General features: G+C 43.1%; 1 protein-coding gene across 1 annotated transcript in view; it reads left to right on the top strand.

Annotated features, from left to right (window-relative positions):
- The window catches only part of sspo (SCO-spondin), a 311,321-nt gene that overhangs the window by 220,872 nt on the left and 64,803 nt on the right, over positions 1-25,646 (top strand). The window contains 6 exon segments of the mRNA XM_072245202.1: positions 8,826-8,960; positions 17,512-17,670; positions 19,073-19,206; positions 20,458-20,597; positions 23,189-23,295; positions 24,432-24,704. Coding sequence (XP_072101303.1) covers positions 8,826-8,960; positions 17,512-17,670; positions 19,073-19,206; positions 20,458-20,597; positions 23,189-23,295; positions 24,432-24,704 — 948 coding nt within the window.

Raw genomic sequence — 25,646 nt, 5'->3', positions numbered from 1 at the left:
AAGAATGGATGAGACAAATTGAGTGATGCTTGGGGAAGATAAAGGAAATAACAAGACTTCAAGGCCAACGTGTTTCCATAAGGATAAAAGCCAGGTATAACAGGTTGAGGGAACCCTGGGTGTCAAGTGATGCTGAAGGGTTGGATAAAAACAAAATTAACGAAGCATATATCAGATATAGGGAACCAATGATAGGGGAGGCCATCATCAATGGAAGGGAAGATGCTGGAAGAAAAACTTAGGAGAGGATTAATGGTCAAATTGAAAGGCAGGGATGAATCTGAGACAACCAACCTGACTCTTCCAAGGAAAAATCCTGTTTGACCAATATTGAGTAAATTTTTTTGAAGATATTACAAGGTGTATTGTTGGAGGCAGGGCGGTTGATCTGAGCTGCATGGACTTTAGTCATGTCAATATTGCATGTTGGTTTAAAACATTAGGGCCCATGAGATCCAGGGCAAATTGACAAACTAGGTCCAAAATCGGCAATAGGAGACAGAGGATAATGATGGAGGTTTTCTTTTGCAATTTGTAGTAGCATCTTGGAGTGTACAGGGGGACATGGAAGTTCAAGTCCACAAATTCTTGAAGGTGGCAGCATAGGTAGATAATGTGGTTAGGAAGACGTACGGGATACTGGCTTCATTGGTCAGGACATTGAACAGAGAAGTGGAGAAGTTACTATTCATTTTGTATGTTCTGGGCTTGTTTATCCTTTGGAAATTTATCACCTCACATTTATCTGTATTAAAGTCCATATGGATTTGTCTGTCCAAATTATGACATGGATTGGACAAGGCATTGATTTTGGTTTATTATTGTCACATGCACCAAGATGCAATGAAAAGCTCATCTTGCATGCTGTTTATACAGATCAGATCACTATACAGTGCACTGAGGTAGAGCAGGGAAAAACAATAAAAATGCAGAATAAAGTGTAGAAGCTTCAGAGAAAGTGCAGTGCAGGAACATAAAGTGCAAGATCATAATGAGGTAGACTGTGACATCAGAGGTCACAATTATCATACAAGAGGTCCATCTAAGAGACTAATAACAGTGGATAGAAACTGTCCTTAAGCCTGGCGGAACATGCTTTCAGGTGTTCTTCTACCCAGTGGGAGAATTGAGGAGAGAAAATATTCTGGGTGGTTGGGTGGATTACTCTGGCTACTTTACTGAGGCAGTGGGAAGTAGAGTCTATAGCAGGCTTTTGTGATGTGCTGAGCTGTATGCATAATTTCTCTGCAGTTTCTTGCAATCATGTGCAGAGCAGTCGCTCTACCAAGCTGTTATGCATCCAGATAAAATGCTGCACAGATAAAAATTGGCAAGGGTTGTTGAGCGAGTGTGAGCAGTTAAGGCCCAAATTAGAAAAGCAGAATCACTGATGCAGTAATCTCTGGATTACTACCCGAGTCAAATACAAATGAGCATATATTGGCATAAACTCGGAGTTCACTGGTTCAAATACAGGTGTGGAAGAAATGGGGTTTCTTCATGAGATACACACCCTAGATCTGGGGAAAATGGAAGCTGTTCTGTTCCGTTAGGTTTCACTTGAAGGAAGCTGGCAACAGTGTCCTTTTGAATATTATGGTTGTATATAAGGTTTTAAACAAAATTTTCAGGGGCAGGGCCCAAGTTAAGGTAAAACTAAAGGGAAAGGACAGACAACAATGCAGCATAATGATGTGGGTAATAGAATGCAGAGATTGAGAGGAAGGGACAGAGTTTGCAAATATATAGATGCAGCTAGTTAGTCAGAACAGAGAAGAAATGGTAAGAAAACAAATTTGAAGGTGTTTGTCTGAATGTGTACAGCATTCATAACATATGAATTGATGGCACAAAGAGAAATCATCTACTAACTGTTATACAAGAATGTTGTGAAGATGATATCCTGGGCATTTTATATTTTAGCAAGGTAGGCAGCTAAGGAAAGGTGGTGCATTTTCCTGCTCTGTACAAAGTACTGTGGGCAAAGATAGGATTGTTCCATGGTACTGTAACAATACCAGGATGCAATTTGGAATATCAGCAGCATAGAAAGATGAATCTATTTATGGCAATCTTTGGATTGCCAATGGTAGAACATAGATCTTTATCTTCTTCAGCCTCTCGAATGATAGCTTTTGTTACTTTAATGGCGAGAAGATCTATTTTGTTGAACTGGAAGGAAATTAATCTTCCAACTACATTCCAATGATTCTCTGAAACCATATTAAGTTTAAATTTAGAAAAAATTAGAAGTGATATTTTTGACCCTTTGGTTAAATTTGAAGATACCTGGAAACCTTTTATGCAACACTTTCGTATGATGTAATCTGACCTTTCCGAATCTTTTTTCTTAAATTATATGATGAGAGGAGCGGAGTTAGCGACATTATGGATCTTGTCTGATACAAGTTGTTGGTCTAGCCCTGTTGTGCCTTTTTTTTGTTTTTTTTTCTTTTTTTCTTTTGGGTTTTTGTTTATATGTTTTTTTCTTTTTATTTCTTTGTTAATGTTTAATCTCATTTTGAGTTTGGAAGTCTTTTATTTCTATGTTACTTAAAATTCATTTTATATATGCTGATGAACATTTTTCCAATCTCTGTACCAACTTTGTTATTGAGTTTATAATTTTGAAAAATTAATAAAAAGATTTAGAAAGAAAGATGAATCTATAACCTCAAGGTTGGCCTCTCCTGCACTCGAAGGCCAAGGAACAATGAGGAATGCAGGAAGGCTTTCCAGACCAGTAAGAAGCATCTTGAAATGTGTAGTGTCATCAAGGTGAAGGGTGGACAGTTAGAATCTTTTTTCTCGGGGTAGAAATGTCTAATTCTACAGGATATGCATTCAAGGAGAAAAGTTTAAAGCTGTGCAGAGCATGCTTTTCACACAGCATGGAAGCAGATATGATGGAGACTGTTAGATAGACACATGAATATGCAGAGAATGGAGGGGTGTGGATCACCTACGGGCAGAAGAGATTTGCAACATGTGCAAAACAAATCGTCTTTTTCCCCGGGGAGGGCATACTAAAACCAAACGGGTATAGGTTTAAAATCAGAGGCCAGAGGGACATCAGGGGTGAGTTTCTTCATGTAAAAGTGGTGTACATGTGGAATGAGCTGCCAGAAACAGCAGCTGAGGTGGGCCTGTCAGCAACATTTAAGAGAAATCTAGACGTACATGGAGAGCAGAGGTTTTGAGGGCTGTGGGCCAAGAGCACGCAGTTGAGACAAGCTCACTGGACAACACAATCAGCATGGGAGAGTCGGGCCAAAGGGCCTGTTTCATTCTGTATGTCTCTATAGTTCTAATTATCTCCCCTCTCACCCTCTGCTCTCTGGTGCTGATTCCCCAACCCTGGAAAAAGACCTCATAAATTTACACACTTCTAAAAGATCACCTCTCACTTATCTAGCTTCTAATGGAAAAAAGTCTCATGCTGGTCAACCTCTTGAGTCCTAGCAACACCCTCATAGCAATACACACAAAATGCTGGAGGAACTCAGCAGGCCAGGCAGCATCAATGGAAAAAAGTACAGTCAACATTTGGGGCCGAAACCCTTTGGCAGAACATCCTCATAGTTCTCCTCTGCACACTTCCCAGTTTAATAGCATCTTTCTGATAGCTGAGTAACCAAAACAGAAGAGAACTTTCCAAACATGGCCTCACAAACATCTTATCGCATTGCAACATAACATCCTAATGTTTACACTCAGTGCTCTGACTGATGACCAGTGTGCCGAAAGTCTTCTTCACCACCCTGTCTACCTGTGACACCACTTTCAGGGAACCATGTACTCCAAGGTGCCCCTGTTCTACAACACTACCCAGACCTTACTGTTCACTGGAAGTCAATTTCCCAGAGGATATAAGCTGGACCCAATATATTGATGCAGCTACACAAAAAGCACGACAGCGACTATATTTCATTAGGAGTTTGAGAAGATTTGGTGTGTCACCAAAAACACTCGCAAATTTCTACAGATGCACTGTAGGGAGCATTCTAATGGGTTGTTTCACCATCTGGTATGGGGGTGGTGGTGGTTTGCTACTGCACAGGATCGAACTAAACTTCAGAGAGTTGTAAATTTCATCAGCTCTGTCATAAGCACTAGCCTCCGAAGTATTCAAGACATCTTTAAGGAGCGATGCCTCAAAAAATTGGCGTCCATCATTAAGGACCCCCATCACCGAGGCCGTGCCCTCTTCCCATTGTTACAATCAGGAAGGAAGGAGGTACAGAAGCCTGAAGGCACACACTCAGTAATTCAGGAACAGCCTCTTCCTCTCTTCAGAATGGACATTGAACCCGTGAGCACTACCTTACTACTTTTTTATTTCTATTTTTGCACTACTTATTTAATTTAACTATTTTATATACATGCTGTAATTCACAGCTTTTTCTCTGTTATTTTGCATTCTGCTGCTGCAAAGATAACAAATTTCACGACATATGCCCATGATATTAAATCTGATACTGATTTATTTTCCCAAGATGCAATAACACGCATATCTGAATTAAACTCCATTTGCTATACTGTATCTATGCCCACTTATGCAGCTGATCAAAGTCACTCTGCAAATCCTGATTACTATCTTTGCTCTCAATGATACCACCTACTTTAGGCAAACTTACTAACCATGCCTTGTATATTCTCATTAAAATCAATGATATAGATGACAAATGGCAATGGGCCCAGCACAGTGACCCGGAGAAGATCATTAGACTTGGGCCTCTGGTCTGAAAAATATCCTTCCACCATCGCCTCTGCTTCCTACCATCAAACCAATTCTGTATCCAAGCCTAATGGAGGGTCTTGGCCCAAAAATGTCAACTGCTTATTCCCCTTCATAGATGCTGCCTGACTTGCTGAGTTCCGCCAGAATTTTGTATCTGTTGCTCAAGATTTCCAGTATCTACAGAATCTCGTGTTTCTGTATCTAATTAACCAGTTTTCCTTGATGTCAGGATAACCTGGCTGAGAAACTGCCGTGCATTTTACTGGCCAATTATAATCTGTTGAATACTGTTGTGAAAGGTACTCATTGTCTTTCATTTGTGTGGTGAGAACGTTACTTGTCATTTACTGGCACCATGACTGACTTATTTAGACCTCACTACATGTAGATATGAGCTGCTTCATTCACTGGAGAGTTCCAAGTGGCATTGTGAGCATCAGTACACGGTCCACCTCTAACCATGATACAAGGAGGGTCACTGATGAGGTAACTGAAGATAGAGGGGGCTAGGGCATTGCTTTGAGGAACTCCTGCAGTGATGATGCAAGAGATTGCAGATGCTGCAATCTGGATCAACAAATGACCCATGGATGAACTCAGTGGTTTGAGCAGCATCTGTGGCAAGAAAGGAATGTCGACATGTGGGATTGAAACCCTTCATCAGGATTGTGCAGTGATGCTCTCGGGCTGGGACTGTGATCATTAACTTCTGCCAATCACTATCTATGACTTATGTCATTTACAGTGTCTTCTGAAGTAGGGAATTCCCTTTCCCTCCACTGATGCTGATTAACTCGCTGAGTTCCTCCAACAATTTATTTTGTCCTGTGCTTTACCTTGGATGCCCATTTTCTTTTGTTTTACCAAGGTATACTGATGTCATATTCAGTCAAATGCTGCCTCGACATCAAGGACAGTTAGTTTAACACGCTGGATCCTGAAGCTTTTGCAATCCATGAGGAAGTCATGGAGGGGTTGTCTACGGAGTCTGTGTGGGTGGAAGTTAGGAATAGGAAGGGGTCAATAACTCTATTGGGTATTTTTTATAGACCACCCAATAGTAACAGGGATATTGAGGAGCAGATAGGGAGATAGATTCTGGAAAAGAGTAACAATAACAGGGTTGTTGTGGTGAGAGATTTTAATTTCCCAAACATTAATCGGCATCTCCCTAGAGTGAGGGGTTTAGATGGGGTAGAGTTTGTTAGATATGTTCAGGAAGGTTTCCTGACACAATCTGTAGATAAGCCTACAAGAGGAGAGGCTGTACTTGATCTGGTATTGGGAAATGAACCTGGTCAGGTGTCAGGTCTCTCCTTTACCATAGCATTGGAGAGGGATAGGAACAGACAAGTTAGGGAAACGATTAATTGGAGTAAGGGGAACTATGAGTCTATCAGGCAGGAACTTGGAAGCATAAATTGGAAAAAGATGTTCTCAGGGAAAATGTACCAAAGAAATGTGGTAAATGTTCAGAGGATATTTGTGTGGGGTTCTGAGTAGGTATGTTCCAATAAGACATAGAAAGGATGGTATGATACAAGTTCTGTGGTGCACAAAGGCTGTTGTAAATCTAGTTAAAAAGAAAAGAAGAGCTTACAAAAGGTTCAAAAAACTAGGTAATGATATGAATCTAGAAGATAATAAGGCTTGCAGGAAGGAGTTTAAGAATGAAATTAGGAGAGACAGAAGGGGCCATGAGAAGGTCTGGTGAACAGGATTAAGGGAAACCCCAAGGCATTCTACAAGTATGTGAAGAGCAAGAGGATAAGACGTGAGAGAATAGGACCAATCAAGTGTGACAATGGAAAAGTCTGTAGGGAACCAGAGGAAACAGCGGAGATACTTAATGAATACTTTGCTTCAGTATTCACTACAGTAAAGGATCTTGGCGATTGTAGGGATGACTTGCAGTGGACTGAAAAGCTTGAGAATGTAGATATTAAGAAAGAGGAGGTGCTACAATGGGAAGCGAGGGAGGAGATTGCTGAGCCTCTGGCAATGATGTTCGTATCATCAATGAGGATGGGAGAGGTTCTGGAGGATTGGAGGTGGATGTTGTTCCCTTATTCAAGAAAGGGAGTAGAGATATCCCAGGAAATTATAGGTCAGTGAGTCTTACTTCAGTGGTTGGTAAGTTGATGAAGATCCTGAGAGGCAGGATTTATGAACATTTGGAGAGGCATAATGTGATTAGGAATAGTCACATGGCTTTGTGAAAGGCAGGTCGTGCCTTACGAGCCTGACTGAATTTTTGAGGATGTGACTAAGCACATTGATGAAGGTAGAGCTGTAGATGTAGTGTATACGGATTTCACCACGGCATTTGATAAGGTTCCCCATGCAAGACTTATTGAGAAAGTAAGGAGGCATGGGATCCAAGGGGACATTGCTTTGTGGATCCAGAACTGGCTTGCCCACAGAAGGCAAAGAGTGGTTGTAGATGGGTCATATTCTGCATGGAGGCCGGAGGTTAGTTGTGTGCCTCAGGGATCTGTTCTGGGTCCCCTACTCTTTGTGATTTTTATAAATGACCTGGATGAGGAAGTGGAGGTTTGGATTAGTAAATTTGCTGATGACACAAAAGTTGGGTGTGTTGTGGATAGTGTGGAGGCTGTCAGAGGTTACAACAGGACACTGATAGGATGCAAAACTGGGCTGAGAAGTGGCAGATGGAGTTCAACCCAGATAAGTGTGAGATGGCTCATTTTGGTAGGTGAAATATGATGGCAGAATATAGTATTAATGCTAAGACTCTTGGCAGTGTGGAGGATCAGAAGGATCTTGGGGTTCGAGTCCATAGGACACTCAAAGCAGCTGCGCAGGTTGACTCTGTAATTAAGAAGGCATATGGTGCATTGGCCTTCATCAATCGTGGGACTGAGTTTAAGAGCTGAGAGGTAATGTTGCAGCTATATAGGATCCTGGTCAGACCCACTTGGAGTACAGTGCTCAGTTCTGGTCACCTCACTATAGGAAGGACGTGGAAACCATAGAAAGGGTGCATAGGAGATTTACAAGGATGTTGCCTAGATTGGGGAGCATGCCTTATGAAAATAGGTTGAGTGAACTCGGCCTTTTCTCCTTGGAGCGATGGAGGATGAGAGGTGACTTGATAGAGGTGTACAAGATAACGAGAGGCATTGATCATGTGGATAGTCAGAGGCTTTTCCCCAGGGCTGAATTGGCTAGCACAAGAGGGCATAGTTTTGAGGTGCTTGGAAGTAGGTACAGAGGAGATGTCAGGGGTAAGTTTTTTACACAGAGAATGGTGAGTGCATGGAATGGGCTGCCGGCGGCAGTGGTGGAGGTGATAGGGTCTTTTAAGAGACTCCTGGATGGCTACATGGAACTTAGAAAAATAGAGGGCTATCGATAAAGCCTAGGTAGTTCTAAGGTAGGGACATGTTTGGCACAGCTTTGTGGGCCGAAGGGCATGTATTGTGCTGTATATTTTCTGTGTTCTTCAGAAGTTAAGAATGAGGTGTAGAACTTTCTGCTTGTTTTATTAAGTATTACAAGAACAAATATGATAAAGGGAGAAGAAGCATGAGGAGAGAGAATGAAGAAAGAGCAAGGACAAAGGTGGTGTGGTCTTATACCACACCACTGATAACAGTAAATTCCATTGAGATTCCAACAGACTCAAGTAACGTACAGCCTTCACTGAAACCAAGAAGTCTCCAGCAAAGTAGATGCAACTGTAACCACTGCAAAACTCACTGAACAATCACGTTTATGGGTAATTATATAAAAAGCACAAACACGCATAGGAATGCTTAAAATATAACAATGATGGTAGCAGCAAGAAGATGGTGATGGCTCCAGGAAAAATGCAAACTCGGTTTATGTAATTCTATTCCTGATGAGGTGTGCTTGTTAATAGCACAATTAACAATGGTTGCGTCACTGTGATGACTGAGGATAGACTAATAGGGTGGTTAGCGAGAGTGGATCTATCCTCTTTCTATAAACAAGACAAAATGCAAAATGAAATCCCAGGTAGTGAGCTGGGTTAGGGGGAAAAGTAGTGAGAGGGACTGAGGAATTAAGGGATAACTGCAGTCTGTTCTGTTGATGTAAGGTGATGAAAGCTGCCACTGGTCAGCGTGGAGTGCATGTTCCCTCACCTGTGGGTCAGCCTATAGAAGCAGGAGGTGCTCGGAATCAGGAGAAGATCGACGGGAACTGGAGCCCTGTTACAGTCAGCCATGTCCAGGTCAGTGTAAACTCTGAATCTGCAGCCTTGATCCGGGCTCATTCCAGAAAATGGTCTCACCTCCTGATGAAGCATCCTGGCCCAAAACATCAACATAGATACTGCCTAACTTGCTAAGTTCTTACAGTGTTTTGTGTGCTGTGGTCACATTTCTCAGGATATGGACAATGTTGACAAATGTTTATTTTCTTTTTGTTGTGGGAGGTAAAATACTTCTCATACCCCATAATAATCAGTAAAGACTCCTGACCCTTTGTTTACTAGTTCATTTGAGCATGTGACAAGTGAGGAGGCTGAGCAGTGGCAAGATAGTCTTTTCTTTCTTTTAATTCAGTTGTAATTTGAGGGACAGAAATGGCAATCAGTGGAATGGATGCTTCTCTTGTGAAATGTTTGGAGATCGGGGAGCAGTCCAGTGCTCCAGACAATTACTTCTGCAGCAAGTGAGTCCGCCTGCTCCTCCTCTCGGACTACGTAAATTGGCCAGAACAGCAGCTGGACTCACTGAGGAGCAGCAGGAAGAAATGGTTATAGTGAGGAGTTTCAGGGAAGTGGTCTTTCCACAGGTTCAGCAAATAGGTGGGTGGCCCCTAAGAACAACAGAACAATTGCAGCTGTTCTTCTCTCTAACAGGTACACTGCTTTGCATATCATTGGAGGGGATGGTCTTTGAGTGGAAAACAACAGCAGTAGCCAGAACAGTGGCAGAACAAGGCAGTTCTAGATTGGGTATTGTGTAATGAACCAGTTTTGATTAGGGAGCTTAAGTAAAGGAACCTGTAGGAAGCAGTGATCATAATGTGATAGAATTCATCCTGCAGTTTGAGAGGAAGAAGCTAAAGTCAAATGTATCAGTAATACAGTGGAGAAAAGGGAGTACAGAGGCATGAGAGAGAAGCTTGCAAAGCTGATTGAAGGGGTACATCAGGGATGACAGCAGAACAGCAATGGCTGGAATTTCTGGGAGGAATTCAGTAAGCACAGGATGGATACATCCCAAAGATGAAGAAGTATTCTAAAGGGAAGATGACAAAACCATGGCTGACAAGTGAGGTCAAAGACAGCATAAAAGCAAAAGGAAGGAAATATAGCAAAAATTTGTGGGGAGTGTTTAAAAACCAACAAAAGGCAACTAAAGCAGCCATAAGTAGAGAAAAAAAAAATATGAAGATAAGCTAGCCAACACTATAAAAGAGGATACCAAAAGTATTTTCCGATATAGTATATAAAGAGTAAAAGAGAGGCGAGAGTGCATATCAGACCGCTGCAGAGATAGTAATGTAGGACATAGAAATGACAGACAAACTTTTAAGTATTTTGCATCATTCTTCACTGAGGAAGATACTAAAAGAATGCCAGAAATTCAGGAGTACCAGGGGGCAGAGGTGTGTGTAGTTGCTATTACTAAGGAGAAAGTGCTTGGGAAGCTGGAAGATCTGAATGTACTGTAGATAAGTGACCTAGACCAGATGGACTACACTCCAGGGTTCTGAAAGAGGTTGTTGAAGAGATTGTGGATGCGTTAGTAATGCTCTTCTAAGAAAAACCTTTCAGGGAGGTTTGTTAGTGCTGTTGGGGAGGCTTTAAACTAGATTTGCAGGGGGATGGGAACCAGAGCGCTAGAGCTGACAGTGTGGCTGGGGTGAAAATAAATGTTGTTAAAAGTTCAAGCAAAGCAGCAAATAGAAAGGTTGTGAGTGGTGGTAAAAATCTTCTGAGGTGTATATATTTCAATGCTAGGAGTATTGTGGGGAAGGCAGATGAGTTGAGGGCATGGATTGACACTTGGAATTATGACATTATAGCAATTAGTGAAACTTGGCTACAGGAGGGGCAGGACTGGCAGCTTAATATTCCAGGGTTCCGATGTTTCAGATGTGATAGAGGCAGAGGAATGAAAGGTGGGGGGTAAGCAATGCTTGTTAGGGAAAATATTACAGCAGTGCTCAGGCAGGACAGATTAGCGGGCTTGTCTACTTAGTCTTTATGGGTGGAGCTGAGAAACATGAAAGGTATGGCCACATAAGTGGGGTTGTATTATAGACCACCCAATAGTCAGCGAGAATTGGAGGAGCAAATCTGCAGAGAGATAGCAGGCAACTGCAGGAAACATAAAGTTGTGGTGGTAGGGGATTTTAGATTTTAATCTTCCACATATTGATTGGGCCTCCCATACTGTTAGGGGTCTAGATGGTTCAGAATTTGTAAAATGTGTTCAGGAAAGTTTTCTAAATCAATATATAGAGGTACAGTACCAACTAGAGGGGATGCAATATTGGATCTCCTGTTAGGAAACGAGTTAGGACAAGTGACGGAAGTGTGTGTAGGGGAGCACTTTGGTTCCAGTGATCATAACACCATTAGTTTCAACCTGATCATGGACAAGGATAGATCTGGTCCTAGGGTTGAGTTTCTGAACTGGAAGAAGGCCAAATTTGAAGAAATGAGGAAGGATCTAAAAAGCGTGGATTGGGACAGGTTGTTCTCTGGCAAGGATGTGATCGGTAAGTGGGAAGCCTTCAAAGGAGAAATTTTGAGAGTGCAGAGGTTGTATGTTCCTGTCAGGATTAAAGGCAAAGTGAATAGGAATAAGGAACCTTGGTTCTCAAGGGATATTGCAACTCTGATAAAGAAGAAGAGAGAGTTGTATGACATGTATAGGAAACAGGGAGTAAATAAGGTGCTTGAGGAGTATAAAAAGTGCAAGAAAATACTTAAAAAGGAAATCAGGAGGACTAAAAGGAGACATGAGGTTGCCTTGGCAGTCGAAGTGAAGGATAATCCAAAGAGCTTTTACAGGTATATTAAGAGTAAAAGGATTGTAAAGGATAAAATTGGTCCTCTTGAAGATCAGAATGGTCGGCTATGTGCGGAACCAAAAGAAATGGGGCAGATCTTAAATGGGTTTTTTGCATCTGTATTTACTAAGGAAACTGGCATGAAGTCTATGGAATTAAGGGAAACAAGTAGTGAGATCATGGGAACTGTACAGATTGAAAAGGAGGAGGTGCTTGCTGTCTTGAGACAAATTAAAGTGGATAAATCCCCAGGACCTGACAGGGTATTCACTCGGACCTTGAAGGAGACTAGTGCTGAAATTGCAGGGGCCCTGGCAGATATATTTAAAATGCTGGTGTCTACGGGTGAGGTGCCGGAGGATTGGAGAGTGGCTCATGTTGTTCCATTGTTTAAAAAAGGATCGAAAAGTAATCCGGGAAATTATAGGCCGGTTAGTTTGACGTCGGTAGTGGGTAAGTTATTGGAGGGAGTACTAAGAGGCAGAATCTACAAGCATTTGGATAGACAGGGACTTATTAGGGAGAGTCAACATGGCTTTGTGCGTGGTAGGTCATGTTTGACCAATCTATTGGAGTTTTTCGAGGAGGTTACCAGGAAAGTGGATGAAGGGAAGGCAGTGGATCTTGTCTACATGGACTTCAGTAAGGCCTTTGACAAGGTCCCGCATGGGAGGTTCGTTAGGAAAATTCAGTCGCTAGGTATACATGGAGAGGTGGTAAATTGGATTAGACATTGGCTCAATGGAAGAAGCCAAAGAGTGGTGGTAGAGAATTGCTTCTCTGAGTGGAGGCCTGTGACTAGTGGTGTGCCACAGGGATCAGTGCTGGGTCCATTGTTATTTGTCATCTATATCAATGATCTGGATGATAATGTGGTAAATTGGATCAGCAAGTTTGCTGATGATACAAAGATTGGAGGTGTAGTGGACAGTGAGGAAGGTTTTCAGAGCTTGCAGAGGGACTTGGACCAGCTGAAAAAGTGGGCTGAAAAATGGCAGCTGGAGTTTAATACTGACAAGTGTGAGGTATTGCACATTGGAAGGACAAACCAAGGTAGAACATACAGGGTTAATAGTAGGGCACTGAGGAGTGCAGTAGAACAGAGGGAACTGGGAATGCAGATACAAAATTCCCTAAAAGTGGCGTCACAGGTAGATAGGGTCGTTAAGAGAGCTTTTGGTACATTGGCCTTTATTAATCAAAGTATTGAGTGTAAGAGCTGGAATGTTATGATGAGGTTGTATAAGGCATTGGTGAGGCCAAATCTCGAGTATTGTGTTCAGTTTTGGTCACCAAATTACAGGAAGGATATTAATAAGGTTGAAAGAGTGCAGAGAAGGTTTACAAGGATGTTGCCAGGACTTGAGAAACTCAGTTATAGAGAAAGGTTGAATAGGTTAGGACCTTATTCCCTGGAGCGTAGAAGAATAAGGGGAGATTTGATAGAAGTATATAAAATTATGATGGGTATAGATAGAGTGAATGCAAACAGGCTTTTTCCACTGAGGCAAGGGGAGAAAAAAACCAGAGGACATGGGTTAAGGGTGAGGGGGGAAAAGTTTAAAGGGAACATTAGGGGGGGCTTCTTCACACAGAGAGTGGTGGGAGTACGGAATGAGCTGGCGGACAAGGTGGTAAATGCGGGTTCTTTTTTAACATTTAAGAATAAATTGGACAGATACATGGATGGGAGGTGTATGGAGGGATATGGTCCGTGTGCAGGTCAGTGGGACTAGGCAGAAAATGGTTCAGCACAGCCAAGAAGGGCCAAAAGGCCTGTTTCTGTGCTGTAGTTTTTCTATGGTTTCTATGGTTTCTAATTGCTAAATTCTGGAATGGTTATGAGGACTGGAAAATTGCAAATGAAACTCCACTCAGTTTGGAAAGGAGGAAGGCAGAAGAAAAAACAAATTATAGGTCAGTTGGTCTGATTTCAATGATTGGGAAGATGTTGGAGTCTATTATTAAGGATGAGATTTCTGGGTAATTGGGTGTGTGTGATAAAATAGGCCAAAGTCAGCATGGTTTCCTTCAGGGGGAAATTTTGCTTGACAAATTTGTTGAAATTCTTTGAGGAAATATCACGCAGGATAGACAAAGGATAGTCAGTGAATGTTGATTATTTGGATTTTCATAAGGTCTTTGACAAGGTGCTGCTCATGAGCCTGTTTAACAAGATAAGAGCCCATGGTATTACAGCAAAGATGCTAGTGTGGATAGAAGATTAGCTGACCAGTAGGAGACTAAAGATGATTGGCTGCCAGTGACCAATGGTGTTCCACAGGGATCAGTGTTGTGACCGCTTCTTTTTACATTCTATGTCAATGAATTGGATGAGAGAATTAATGGTGTTGTGACCAAGTTTGCGGATGATACAAAGATAGGTGGACGGACATGCAGTGATGAGGAATCAGGGAGTGTGCAGAAAGACTTGGACGGATTGGAAGAATAGGCAAAGAAGTAGCAGATGGAATATCGTGTGGGGAAGCATACGGTCGTACACTTTGGGAGAAGGAATAAAGGCATAGACTATTTTCTAAATGGGGAGAAAAATCAGAGGTGCAATGGAATTTGGGAGTCCTTGCGTAGGTTAACTGTACAAAGGCTAACTTGAAGATTGAGTCAGTAGTAAGAAAGGGAAATGGAATTTTAGCATTAATTTTGAGAGGACTAGAATATAAAAGCAAGGATGTAATGCTGAGGCTTTATGAAGTATTGGTCAGACTACATTTGGAGCATTGTGAAAAGTTTTGGGCCCTTTATCTGAGATAAAATATGCTGGCATTGGAGAGGATCTAGAAGAAGTTTATGAGAACAATTACAGGAAATAAAGGGTTAACGTATGAGAAGCATTTATCTGCTTTGGAGCTTAGAAGAATGAGGGGGGATCTCAATGAAACCTATTGAATATTGGAAGGCCGAGATGGTGGAGTCGAGAACCAGAGATCGCAGCCTTAGAATAGAGGGATGTTCATTTAAAACAGAGATGAGGAAGTATTTCTATAGCTGGAGAGTGGCAAATCTGTGGAATTTATTGCCACAGGCAGCTATGAAAGCCTTGTCATTGGGTATATTGAAGGCAGAAGTTGACAGATTCTTGATTAGTCAGGGCATGAAGGGATATGGGGAGAAGACAAGTTATTGGGGCTGAAAGGGAAAGGAATCAGCAATGATATAATGGCAGAACAGTCTCAATGGGCCAAATGGTCTAATTCTGCTCCAGTATCTTATGGATTTAATGAATTCTTTGCTTCAGTGTGCACCAGTGAGAGGGACTTTGATGAATGTGAAGTCAGTGGAGAACAAGCTACTGTGCTGGAGTATCTTACCCAAAGGACACTGTATTGGAGCTTTAGGAAAACACTAGGATAGATATGTCATCAGGGCTGGATGAGATATATCCTAGGTTACTATTGTAAGTGAGGTAAGAGATTGCAGAACATCTTCATGCTGAATGTTGAAGTCCTGGAAGACCCAGAGTCTCTCAGGGAACTGCAGTTGCAGCTCCTTGAAGACTGTCTTGGGGATTGGAGCAGCAGCTGAATGACCTTTGGCTTGTATGGGAGAGTGAGGAGATCATCAATTGGAGTGACAGGAAGTAGTCGCCCCCTAAGTTGCAGGAGCCAGCTAGCTGGGTGACTGTCAGGAAGAGGATTGGGCCAGTGAATAGGCAGTTAGCACCGAGGACCCCTGTGGCCATTCCTCTTAATAATAGATATGCCATTTTGGATATTGTGTGGGGGATGACCTCCCAGAGCAATGCCATGGAGACCAGGTTACTGACACTGAGCATGGGTCTGTGGTGCAGAAGGGAAAGAGGGAGAAGAAGGGAGCGGTAGTGATAAGGGACAGACAGAAGATTCTGTGGAAGTGTATGGGAAACCCGGATGGTATGTTGCCTCCCAGGTGGCAGGATCAGGGACGTCATGGATTGCAAGTGGAGGGGAAGCAGCCAGATGTTTTGATACATATTGGTACCAGTGACATGGGAAGGAAAAGCAAAGAGGTCCTGAAGAGAGAACTTAGAGAGCTAGGTAGAAAGCTGAGAAGGGTAGTAATTTCTGGATTGCTGCCTGTGCCACATGCCAGTGAGGGTAGAAATAGGGCAATTTGGCTGAGAAGCTGGTGCAGAGGGCAGAGCTTCAGGTTCTTAGATCATTGGGATCTCTTCTGGGGGAGGTATGACCTGTTCAAAAGTGACGGGTTGCACCTAAATGTGCTTTAAGTTACCTGGAGCAGATAAACAGCACCCTAGGGTTCTGAAAGCGGTAGGGACTGTGGAGACATTAATAATGTTCTTTCAAGAATCATTGGACTCTGGCATGGTTCCGGAGGACTGGAAAATTGGAAACGTCACTCCACTCTTGAAGAAAAGAGGGAGGCAGCAGAAAGGAAATTATAGGCTGCTTAGCCTGACAGCAGTGATAGGGAAGATATTGGAGTCTATTATTAAGGATGAGGTTATTGGGTTCTTGGTCAAGTGTCTTATGAGGAAATGATGAGCAAGCTAGGGCTTTTCTGTTTGGAGCAAAGGAGGATGAGATGTGACTTGACAGAGATGTATGAGATGATAAGAGGCAAAGATAGAGGGGACAGCTAGCACCTTTTTCCCGGAGTAGCAACAGTTGATACCACAGTTCATCCCTTTTAGGTGACTGGAAGAAAGTACAGGAGAGATGTCAGAGGTCGATTTTTTACACCGAGTTGTTGGTGCCTGGAACACAGTGCTGGGATGGTGGTAGAAGTTGATTCATTTGAGACATTCTAGAGACTACTAGATAGACACATGAATGAAAGAAAACTGGTGGATTATCAGCTGTATAGGAGTGAGGGGTTAGGTTGATTTTGGAGTAGGCTAAGACCTTGGCACAACATTGTGAGCCAAGCTGTGCTGTGCTGTTCTATGTTCAATGTACTGATCCATGCACTGAATTCATCACCCCTATCTCTCATATCCTAGTATTACAATAAATTGGTCTGTCCCAACATGTATATTATCTTGCTTCTGCCTGTGCTTCCTTACAGACTTACAGGTCATGACATCTACCTTTCTTTCAATCTCCCTGATGCTCTGGTTCCAATCCCCCTGCCAAACTAGTTTAACCCTTCCTTGCACCTCCCTCTCCACAAGTAGCACAAGTGAATTACCCAACCAGGACATTGGCTCTCCCCAGATAAGGTGCGGCCTGCTTCTCTTGCAGAGGCTCCCCCCCCCCCCCCCCCCCAGTAGAGGTTCCAGTGATCCAAGAACCTGAATCCCTGGCTAGCACGTGGCATCAGGAGTAATCCAGAGGTTTCAGTCTTTCAGCCTCTTAACTCCTTTCATTCTCCACACGTGACTTCTTTCTCCTTTCTACCTCTGCCACTGGTGCTAATGTGTACTTGTGTTTTGTCTTTGTCTCCCCATCTGTCCGTCAGTGTGTTCCTCAGGTTCTGTCTCAGTTTCTCTGTGTGTACCTCTTGGGCCATCTCTTAGTGTCAGATTTGTCTAATTGAGTGGGAAACCTGTCTCCCTATTTGCATGTGTCTCTGGAACAGTTAGTACAGTCTTCCATGTTGCTGCATATCCCTCTACATCTGTCTGTGCATGTTCCTATCTGTGTATCCTTCTGGGATTATGTCCTCACCTGTCAGCCTTTATCCCTCTGAGGCTGGAACACATCTTTCTCAATGTCCATTTGGGGTCTCCTTGCCATCCATCTTGTGCATATTCACATTCTCTGACGAATTTCTTTCAATTGCTTTCTTTACAGTTGACTGTGAACTGGGCTTATGGAGTGAATGGACAGTTTGTTCATGTACCTCTCCTGTGCAACACCGATATCGCATCGCCCACAAACCCCTGTATGGGGGGAGACCCTGCAGAGGGCGCGAGAAGATGTCCCGAGTGTGTCACCAGCTGGAGTGTGCAGGTGAGGAGGGAGACTGTGGCACTGGTTTCTCACTTGCTGTGGTAATGAGTAGGTGAAGGAACTGGAGTGAAGCAGACTGTGAGGTTACTGGGAAGACAGTAACAGGCAGTGATGGGTTGAGAATGGAACTATGATGCTACCTTGCAGTTATACCCACTCATGGAGAAAGCTTTGGCAGTAAACCGTGAGGGGAAAACTCTAGAGCTGGAGCCCCTAAGTAGTCCCGCGACTCTGCTGGTGCCAACTGTATCGGTCTCTGCCATTCCTTTGGGTTCATCAGGTGTGTGGAGAGGGGGAGCTTGCTACATGGGCAACAGCTTGCTGTCAGTATTCTGAAGCCCTGGTTTGCGTGTCTGGACAGCTAGGATGGAATATCCATGGTCCAACCTGACCTACGGAGGCTTCACTTACTCAGATAGCAGAAGGTTGTTTATTGAACCGAGGTCAGTGACTGGTGGTATGCTCAAGTCATTGGTGCTGGGCTACCTGTATCAGTGATTTGGATGATAATGTACAAGGCATAGCTAGTAAGTTTATAGATGACTTTGAAATGTGTTGTATCATACACAGCTAAGTCAATCAATAATTACATGGAGATCTTGATCAACTGGCTAAGTGTGCCAAAGAATGACAAATGGTATTCAATTCAAATAAGAGTTGCATTTTGGAAAATCAAATCAAGGTGGAACTTTCTCAGCAAACATTTGGGAGCTGGAGAGTTGTAGAACCGAGGGAACTGGGAGTACAAATACGTATACGGTTCCCTGAAAGTAGCATCACAGGTAGACAGGGTGGCGAAGAATCCATTTGATACACTGCCCTTCATCAGTCAGTTATTTAAGAATAACCAGAGGCACAACTTCTTTACCCAGAGGGTGGTCAGTACATGGAATAAGCTGCCAGAGGAAGTGCTTGAAGCAGGTACAATAACAGCATTTAAAAAAACATTTGGTCAAGTACAAGGATAGGAAAGATTTAGAAGCAAAACGAGTGAAAAAGGAGTAACTTAGATGGAATCCAGATCAGTATGGATGAGGGACCTGTTTTTGTTCTGTATAACTTTATGACTGTGTAATTGTAAATAAACCAGTTTCTTCTACACAAAAACATCTTCTAAGTTATCTTGAAGTCATCTGATATGAATTGATATTAAGAAATGACAGTCTTAATGTGACAATTACTATTCATACCCTTTACTACACCCAGTTGTTTTCTTCCTCACCCGCCACCAGACTTGACATCCTCACAGATCAATCTCGATATCTCCCTTTCTCTCTTGCTTCCTTGCCCTGTCCCTCTCTCTCTTCTTCATCCCCCTCTTCTCTCGATCTCATCCATCTTCCTGTCTCCATTCAGCAATTCCCAGTGTTTTCTCCGTTTTTGACGCAGTTTCTTTTCTCAGACGCTAAGTGTGAAAGTCCATTTGAGCACCGAATGTGTGGGTCAGGCTGCGGTGGTCACTGCTCTGACCTTGGCCAGAAACAAGAATGTGACGTCGCTGGGAAGAAGTGTATTGCAGGATGTTACTGTCCAGAGGTAGGTTGATATCAGCAAATAATGTGCCATCATATTTCTCTTCCCATTGTCCTTTCCTTTCTTTTCTTTGCCTATTTCAAGAATTACTGAGATGAGAAGCGATCAGACATTGATTGGGAGATTGGGCCCTAGAACTAATGCATAGCAATGAAATACCATCTGAACTGCTGCTGAGTACCGTGTGTGACCAGAATGCATCCTGAGTTTTGTTCCCAGTGTGCATCATGCACAAGGATTATTGGATTGTTGTATCCCTTTCTCCCAGCTACATTGACATTGGCCAAGCACTGAATTACCACTATTTGTGTAAAAATTGCCTTCGGGGATTTAATAAATGACAAGCCTCTATGGCAATTTGTCTTTTCTACAGATCCTTTAAGGTAACCGCTGATATCCTTCCTTCCTACCTACCTGTCAGTGCTGTGAGCTGAGCCTGACTTACTCCTGACCAACTACAGGTCAGCCAGGTCTGATGGGGCACCACTTCTGGGACTGGACAGACCACCCATCCCCAACTCCAGTCTCTGTCCCAGTTGTCCAGCAGGTGATGTCTGTTGGAAAAGGAGGAGGTCACCTTTTCCCATCTCTCAGTACTAGTGCTCCCCAGGGTTGTGTGCTCAGTCCCCTGTGACTGAGTGAACAAGTACAGCACCAACTCGTCAAGGAGCTGATGCTTCCATTGTTACTGGCTGAATAAACAACTGATGAGATGGACTACAAGAAAGATATCGCAAACCTTGTCTCATAGGGAAGAACAACAAATTAGCCCTTAGCATCAGCAAGACTATAGAAGTAACGGATGTGAGTTCAATTGCAACACCTAAGAGAAGTTTGGACAGGTGCGAGCCTCAAAGGGGTATGGAGGGCTCAGGACCAGGCGCAGGTCAATGGGACTAGGCAGAATAACATTTTGGCATGGACTAGATGGGCTGAAGGGCCTGTTTCAGTGCTGTATTGCTCTAGATTCCAGCAGCTGAAGTCTCTTGTATATCGGTACTTTCTAATCACTGCGTTAGCAACTTATGGTTAAGGACACCTTGATCTCTTTGAATATAAATATTACCTAATCTTTCATCAATAAAGGTGTTACTCTGATGAGTGCACCACAGCAAGTAGTTTGGCAGATGTATTATTGAGTGGGAAAATGCAATGTTCTCGTCACTGACCCAGGTTCTCTGTATCCTGTGAAACCCCTTTACAACCTGTTACGGACTCACAGCTTTAGGTCATTTTGCTTTTTTTCTCCCTCAGGGTCTCTGGGAACAAGATGGCAAATGCGTTCCATCCTCTGAGTGCGTGTGTATTCACCTTCAGCAATCAGACAGGAATAAAGCCCCACTGCCCACACGTGTGCAACCTGGTGCTAGCATTCGAATTGGCTGCAATACTTGGTAGGGCTCACTAATTAACTCATCTTCTCAGCTCTGAATAGTGAGGTTTGTTGCATAATTTATGTTAATCTGAGTCTATGTTGACATGTTGTCAGGTTTGTAAACGCGTTGTGCTGCTGCTGCAAATAGCTAACAGTCATGCCATTTAAACGCTGGATATGCACTGTATAGTCAACATGAAGGGAAGGCCGTGCCTCACGAGCCTAATTGAGTTTTTTGAAGAGGTAACAAAAGAAATTGATGAGGGTAGGGCGGTAGATGTGATCTACATGGATTTTAACAAGGCATTTGACAAGGTCCCCCACGAGAGACTCATCCAGAAAGTCATGAGGCATGGGATCAGTGGAACCTTGGCTGTTTGGATAAAAAATTGGCTTAAAGGAAGAAAGCAGAGGGTAGCAGTGGAAGGAAAGTATTCTGCCTGGAGGTCAGTGACTAGTGGAGTGCTGCAAGGATCTGTCCTGGGACCCCTGCTCTTTGTGATTTTTATAAATGACCTGGATGAAGAGGCGGAAGGATGGGTGAGTAAGTTTGCGGATGACACGAAGATAGGAGGAGTTGTGGATGAGCTGTAGGTTGTCGAAGGTTACAGGAGGATATAGACAGGATGCAGAGTTGGGCAGAAAAGTGGAAGATGGAGTTCAATCCGGATAAGTGTGAGGTGATGCATTTTGGAAAGACAAACCAGAAGGCTGAGTACAGGGTTAATGGTCGGTTACTTAAGAGTGTGGATGAACAGAGGGACTTTGAGGTTCAAATCCATACATCCCTTAAGGTCGCTACACAGGTTGATAGGATAGTTAAGAAGGCCGATGAGATGCTAGGCTTCATTAATAGGGGGATTGAGTTCAAGAGTGGGGAGGTCATGTTGCAACTCTACAAATCTCTGGTGCGACCACACTTAGGGTATTGTGTTCAGTTCTGGTCACTTCATTATAGGAAGGATGTGGAAGCTATGGAGAGGGTGCAGAGGAGATTTACCAGGATGTTGCCTGGATTGGAAAACAAGTCTTATGAGACAAGGTTAGCAGAGCTGGGACTTTTCTCTTTGGAGCGTAGAAGAATGAGAGGGGACTTGACAGAGGTCTACAAGACTATGAGAGGCATAGATAGGGTGGATTGCCAGTACCTGTTTCCCAGGGCACCTATAGCAAAGACCAGAGGGCATATGTACAAAGTTAAGGGAGGGAAGTTTAGGGGAGATATCAGGGGTAAGTTTTTTACACAGAGGGTTGTGGGTGCCTGGAATGACTTGCTAGGATTGGTGGTGGAGGCTAAAACATCAGGGGTATTTAAGAGCCTCTTGGACAGGCACATGGATGAAAGAAAAATAGAGGGTTATGGGGTAATGTGGGTTAGTATGTTTTTTTTAAAGGAATATATGGGTCGGCACAACATCGAGGGCCAAAGGACCTGTACTGTGCTGTAGTATTCTAGTGTCTAGTATTACAATGACAATAAACTTAGACCTGATACTTGAACTGCTGCTGCTCACAATTTAATCTTGTTCAGAACTTGATGTAGTTTAAATGTTAATGACAATAAGTTTGCTGACGATACGAAGATAGGTGGAAGGGCCAGTAGTGCTGAGGAAACGGAGAGTCTGCAGAGAGACTTGGATATATTGGAAGAATGGACAGAGAAGTGGCAAATGAAGTACAATGTTGGAAAGTGTATGGTTATGCACTTTGGCAGAAAAAATAAATGGGCAGACTATTATTTAAATGGGGAAAGAATTGAAAGTTCTGAGATGCAGTGGGACTTGGGAGTCCTCGTACAGGATACCCTTAAAGTTAACCTCCAGGTTGAGTCAGTAGTGAAGAAGGCGAATGCAATGTTGGCATTCATTTCTAGAGGAATAGAGTATAGGAGCAGGGATGTGATGTTGAGGCTCTATAAGGCACTGGTGAGACCTCACTTGGAGTACTGTGGGCAGTTTTGGTCTCCTTATTTAAGAAAGGATGTGCTGACGTTGGAGAGGGTACAGAGAAGATTCACTAGAATGATTCCGGGAATGAGAGGGTTAACATATGAGAAACGTTTGTCCGCTCTTGGACTGTGTTCCTTGGAGTTTAGAAGAATGAGGGGAGACCTCATAGAAACATTTCGAATGTTGAAAGGCATGGACAGAGTGGATGTGGCAAAGTTGTTTCCCATGATGGGGGAGTCTAGTACGAGAGGGCATGACTTAAGGATTGAAGGGCGCCCATTCAGAACAGAAATGCGAAGAAATTTTTTTAGTCAGAGGGTGGTGAATGTATGGAATTTGTTGCCATGGGCAGCAGTGGAGGCCAAGTCATTGGGTGTACTTAAGGCAGAGATTGATAGGTATCTGAGTAGCCAGGGCATCAAAGGTTATGATGAGAAAGCGGGGGAGTGGGACTAAATGGGAGAATGGATCAGCTCATGATAAAATGGCGGAGCAGACTCGATGGGCCGAATGGCTGACTTCTGCTCCTTTGTCTTATGGTCTTATGGTCTTAATAAATATGCATCACTGTAAATTTTGATTGTCCATCAATAGATGGAATGTTGATTAATCAGTGCTTTATATTCATGGGGTCAGAACTGAAATTGTTCATTTCCCACAGCATCTGCACAAATGGTTTGATCCAATGCACCAATCACAGCTGCAAAGGTAAGGCCCCAGGCTGCACCCCACAACAGCCAGCCTGGCCACTCAGCTTCAACGTGACCAGTGAGTGAGTGAGTGGTCTGAGAGAGGTGAGTGGGTGGCCAGGGAAGGGGAAAGGCCATTGAAGGAGAAGGAAGTGAGTGCTCACTGAAAGAATGAATGAACTTAGTGAGGGGATGACCTAAGTGTTGAGTCAGTAAGTGGTCAATGAGACTGAGTGGTGTTTGTGAGGTCTGTAAGTGAGTGGTCAGCAGGAGTGAAATGAGCAGTCAGTAAAATGGACCAGATGAAGACTGAGATGTCAATCAGAAGTTAGACCATAAGACCTTACGAGGAGAAGGCCAGGGAGTGGGGCTGAGAAGGGAAATAAAAATGATCAGCCATGATCGAATGGCGGAGCTGACTCGATGAGCCAAATGGCCTAATTCTGCTCCTACATCTTATGGTCTTAATGAGAAGCTGACCGATGATTGACTGAAATTGTGCTGAGTGAATGACTGAATGGTCAGTGAGTGAATGTTGTGATTGAGGAGCTGTGAGAGTGTCAGTGAGATCTCAGTGAATGGACAATTGGTCATTGAATGAGGCTGTATTTGGATGGGTTCTCATTTAAAGATCAAAATTACGACTGAGCAGTGGAAGAACATTTGCTACTCTCCAGTTCCCCAGGACACCACCTGTTGCTAATGAGATGCAAAAAGCTTTGTCAAGGCCCCAGCAATCTCATCTCCTCTCTCAAAATGAAGTAAATGGCAGGTTCTGGAAATCTGACAGAAAACCCTTAATTTATTCCGACAAGGGGTTTCTTGTTCCTTGGAGCAGTAAGTGAGGATGTGCTTAAGTGAGTGGTCAGTATGAGAATGAATGATGTGAATCAGGCTAAGATTGGGAAGGTGTCAGGGAATGAATTATCAGTGAGAGGCCATTAGGCAAATAGTGTGTGACTGAGGTTGTGACGCTATCATTGAGTGAATGAGTAGTGTGAGGACAGGACTGGGCAGGTGGCCAATGAGCAAGTGTTGGTGAGTGAGGTAAAGGAATAAGGAATTCGAGTGAACGACTGAGAAGTGGACAGTAGTTGTGTGAGTGCTTAGAGACTAAGCAGTTAGGCAGCAGGCAGCGAGGTTGGATACTTCTGAGTACTCAGTGAATAGGACTGCTCCTCTTTAATCATTGTTCATCTTGCTGTCATTATTCAGGTCAAGTTGAGCTTAGTGAGTGGTCTCACTGGACGGGTTGCTCTTCCTGCATCCCTTGGACTGTCCTGAATGAATCCTCAGTCACTGCTTTACACAAACACCAGCTTAACACCCTAAACCTCAGCCAGCTCCCTGCTGTGGACCAGTACTTAGTGAGCGAAGAACGGTACCGAGTATGTGTGGCATTGGATTCGGGACAGCCTGTAACTGAGAACCTATGCGGAGAGCATCTGGTGGAAAATCGGACATGTGCAAACCTTACAATCTGTAGTGGTAAATATCCATTTGCTCCAACATTATAAAATACACTTTCCGATCATTAAGTATCGATTTCTGATGTGTTTTCCAATATGATTATGTTCTCTCTGAAAAATACTAAAGACCTAATATTTTTATTCTAGTACTATTAATTATATCATGTCTAAGGGCTGTTTAAATGCTGCAGAGGTAATGTCCTGCAAAGCAGTGCTCCAAGAGTTCGATGCAGAAGTCATTGGATACACTTACTGTGCGCGTCCAAAATTCTCATAGAACAGGAGCTCCAGCAGATCAAAAGCAACAAATAGACACCAACCACCTCCTCCCCAATAGTTAGCTGGAAGAAAAATAGTGAATATATAGGGAGATTGCAGAAAGCTGTAAAAATAATAATGTTTTAATAGTAGGAGATTTTAACATTCAAATTTTGATTGGGAATGCCATAGTATTAAGGACTTTGATGGTGAGGAATTGTGTACAGGGCAAATTTGTTGATCAATATGGCTCCACTAGGGAAGGGGCTAAGCTCAACCTCCTCTTGGGAAATGAGGGAGGGCAAGTCACTGAAGTGATAGTGGGGAAGCACTTTGGAGCCTGTTACGATAATTCTATTAGTTTTAAAATAGTTGTGGAAAAGGATAGGTTAGTTCACAAGTTAAAGTCCTAAATTGGGAGCAGGCTAATTTAGATAGTGTTAGACAGGAACTTTCAAAGGATGATTGAGGAGGCTCTTTGCACATAAAGAAAGTTGACAGGTCTGCTATTTTTAACTATGCTGCTAAACTGTGGAACTTAATACCTGAAACTAAAAGGATGCATCTCAGTTGGCACTTCTAAATGTCAGCTCAAAACCTATTTATAAATCTTGCCTTTAACTTGCATCATTTTGTCTTTTATCTTTGTTTGCACTTTTTCCCATTTTAAACTACAAACCCCATTTCCAGAAAAGTTGGGATA

Source organism: Mobula birostris, chromosome 1 (assembly GCF_030028105.1).
Source record: "Mobula birostris isolate sMobBir1 chromosome 1, sMobBir1.hap1, whole genome shotgun sequence".
In the NCBI taxonomy this organism is placed as follows: Eukaryota; Metazoa; Chordata; class Chondrichthyes; order Myliobatiformes; family Myliobatidae; genus Mobula; species Mobula birostris.
This window is presented reverse-complemented; position numbering and strand designations above follow the sequence as displayed.